Source organism: Nelumbo lutea, chromosome 3, assembly GCF_056320005.1.
Source record: "Nelumbo lutea isolate HS-2025 chromosome 3, American lotus-T2T, whole genome shotgun sequence".
In the NCBI taxonomy this organism is placed as follows: Eukaryota; Viridiplantae; Streptophyta; class Magnoliopsida; order Proteales; family Nelumbonaceae; genus Nelumbo; species Nelumbo lutea.
In genome coordinates, this window is record NC_142686.1 from 45,953,693 (window position 1) to 45,956,966 (window position 3,274).

General features: G+C 26.5%; 1 protein-coding gene across 1 annotated transcript; it reads left to right on the forward strand.

Moving 5' to 3' along the window:
- Window positions 1-2,381: 2,381 nt before the first annotated feature.
- Window positions 2,382-2,975, forward strand: LOC148864697 (uncharacterized). Its single transcript, XM_088976329.1, has one exon. It carries the CDS (start codon window positions 2,382-2,384, stop codon window positions 2,973-2,975), a length of 594 nt encoding a protein of 197 aa, XP_088832455.1.
- Window positions 2,976-3,274: the final 299 nt, after the last annotated feature.

The following is a 3,274-nucleotide window of genomic DNA, read 5'->3' on the forward strand; positions in this document are numbered from 1 at the left end:
TCCCAATAACCTAAATAATCTATTATCCTAAAATTTCTCCTAAACTACCTCCCCCACTTTTTTCAAAATTATCTCTAATTCATTTTTATCTTCTAAATTATCTCTAATTCCTATTTATCCTCTCCCCTACTTTTTATCTAAATTTATCTAAAGAAAGTTTGGAATAAAAAAATTAATAATTATTTAAATATTCTAACAAAATTATATAATAACTTTAAAATATATATTAAAAACACAAAAAACTAATTTTATATTTTTACAAAATATATCACGAAACTATGTTGTAACAATTTAAATTATGTTTTTCTGGATTATCAATTTAAATGTTTTTCAAATATTTAATAATATATAATAGATTTAAATAAATAAAACTCAAATAACAAAAAAATATAAATATTTTATAAATTATTTAAATATTTAAATAACTAAATATTTATCATAACTAGATTTTAAATAGTTAAAATAACGAAATTATGTAATAGATTAAAAAAACTCTTCAAAGTAGAAAAATAATTATAACATAATATTGAAATTAATAAGAATTTAATATATTACAAAATTAATAATGAAATTATGTAATTACAGTATAAATTATAATTTTGTGGATAATTAAATTCAATAAATAATTAATATTTTGAAATTTAAATATTTTACATATAAATTAAGTATTTAAATAACTAAACATTTTAAATAAAAAAAATATTTAACATAACTATATTTTAAATAGTTAAAATAATGAAATTATGTAATAAATTTAAAATATATATATATATATATATATATATATAAAGTAGAAAAATAATTATAACATAATATTGAAATTAATAGCAATCTAATATTTTTACATAATATTGTAAATAATTAATTTCACTTATTTCAAATAATAATTCGAGAAAATAATTTTCAACAAACTTAATATTTATTAATAATAATCATAAACTTTTAATATGTATTTATTATATAATTACATATACTAAAATTAATATTTATTGTATTTCAGTAATTATTTGTCATTTTTTGTGATAAATGTATTTGCAATGGTTATGTATAAATTTATTTTGTTTTGTTATTTAACAGAAAACTTTCAATAATTATTGGAGATTAAATTACTATTATTGAAATTTTTAAATTTAATTTATTGTACTTATTATATTTATTGCATTTTTGTTATTGATTAATATTTATTAGAGATTAAACTATTATTTGAAATTATACTATTTATTTACTAAGTTAATATATTTTTAGTACTTATTGTATTTTTGTAATTTTTGTAATTATTGTATTTTTCATTATCAGTATATTTTCAATAATTGTGTATTTTTGCTATAAATTTTCAATAATTATTGGAGATTAAACTATTGTTATTTATCAATATATTTTCAATAATTGGTTCAACTCGGTCGTAGACTATTTGGCTAACCAATTTGACCTGGTCAGGTAAGGGAGTTGGTCAGCTGAAATCGACTAACCTTTTTGTGAAAACCGAACCCACTTAAAAATTACAGTGCAATTATTAAAAAAATAAATTTAAAAATTAGATTTATGATCTAAAACATTTTAGACTAATGAATATGGCAAATATATCATAACATATTTAAAACATAATTTACAATTTAAATTTTTTATTTATTTTAAAAAATACTATTATCTAAAAACATTTTGGGGATTTGGGTCCCCACGGGGAACCCATCCCCGTCGGGGATTGGGGCTAATATCAGAATCGGGGTTGGGGTCGGGGACGAAGAATATGATCCCTGCCACGTTGCCCTTCCTACACACCATATAGTTTTACACATTTACTTAAACGTACTTTATAGTTTTCATTTTACTAAAACATCCAATATATTTTACAACTTATTTACTTAATCAACATTTCATTAAGGAGTTTTTGTTTTGCCATTAGGCCCATGATTTTTATTCTAAAAATACCCTTAGCATTTTTTTTTTTTGTACAGAAAATAAAATTAACTAAATATAACCAATAGAGTGGTTGCCTGTATCTTATTAAGGGCAAAAATTGTATTTTTATTTTTATTTTTATTTTCTTTTAATTAAATTTATTTAAATCAATATTAGGGTCAACATCGTCATTTTCTACTATCTAATAGAAAATTGATTAAATCCATTACAAATTATAAGTGGTGCTTTAGTAAAATGTTAATATAGGATAAATTTTAGTAAATTTATGAAACTATAAGAAATATTTTAGTAAAAGATGTTTTTCATTATTTAACTTTCGTTTAATAAATGTCGTCGGGTCTCCGCTAGTATGTAGATAGTAACGTTTCCACAAATCATCTATTTAAGGCATTAAATTATAACTAAATTTCCCACAACCAAAGAGTAGTACTTGTTTGAACAATCAATAATTGGGATCGAGAATGGACAGAAGACTTCGTGAAGCAGCACTAGGAGGGAACGTACGTTCCTTGCTTCAATCGCTTCGAGAGGATCCACTCATTCTTGACAGAGGTATTGAAGCTTGCATCACTGAGACTCCTTTGCACATAGCCTCGGTGCTTGGACACGTCGACTTCGTTAGAGTGCTTCTATCAAACAAGCCTAAACTTGCTTTGAAGCCAGATGGATCACAAGGTCACACACCCTTACACTTGGCATCAGCAAAAGGCCATGTTGAAGTCGTGAAGGAGTTGCTGCTGCCGACGGGAATGATAGATGTTTGCATTGCTCGTGATCGAGATGGGAGAACGCCTCTCCATTTGGCAGCCATGAAAGGCCAAGCTGAGGTGGTGGAGGTGCTTGCTCAAGCAAGACCAGAAGTGATCTCGAGGGTGTTGGTGGATTGTGGAGGGACAACTCTACATCTCTGTGTGAAGCATGGGCAATTGAAGGTGTTGGAGTTGTTGCTGGGATTAATTGGAATTGGAGATGTTGATTTTGTGAACTCTAAGGATGGTGATGATGGCAACGCTATTCTCCATCTTGCAGTAGCCAACAAGCAGATTGAGGTATGATGGTTGGATCACCTTCTAAGTTCAAACCTCTCTGTATAAAATTTACAGAACAAACCAATCAAAATACCAGTGGTGTTGAAATTAAAGCACCAATTTAATTAGGGGATTGTTTGGCGCATTTTTTTGGGAAGATCAATCTTTTGGTAGTTCTGACAGTTAAAAGATGTATTGAGCTTTTACATTAAAATCTGAGCAGTTCAAAGTACGTTTGGCAGACGTGCATTTTTTCACACGAGAATAAAACGCGAAAGACGTAAAAAACTTCGTTTGGAGCTTCCCAAAATCAGCCTAAAATGGGC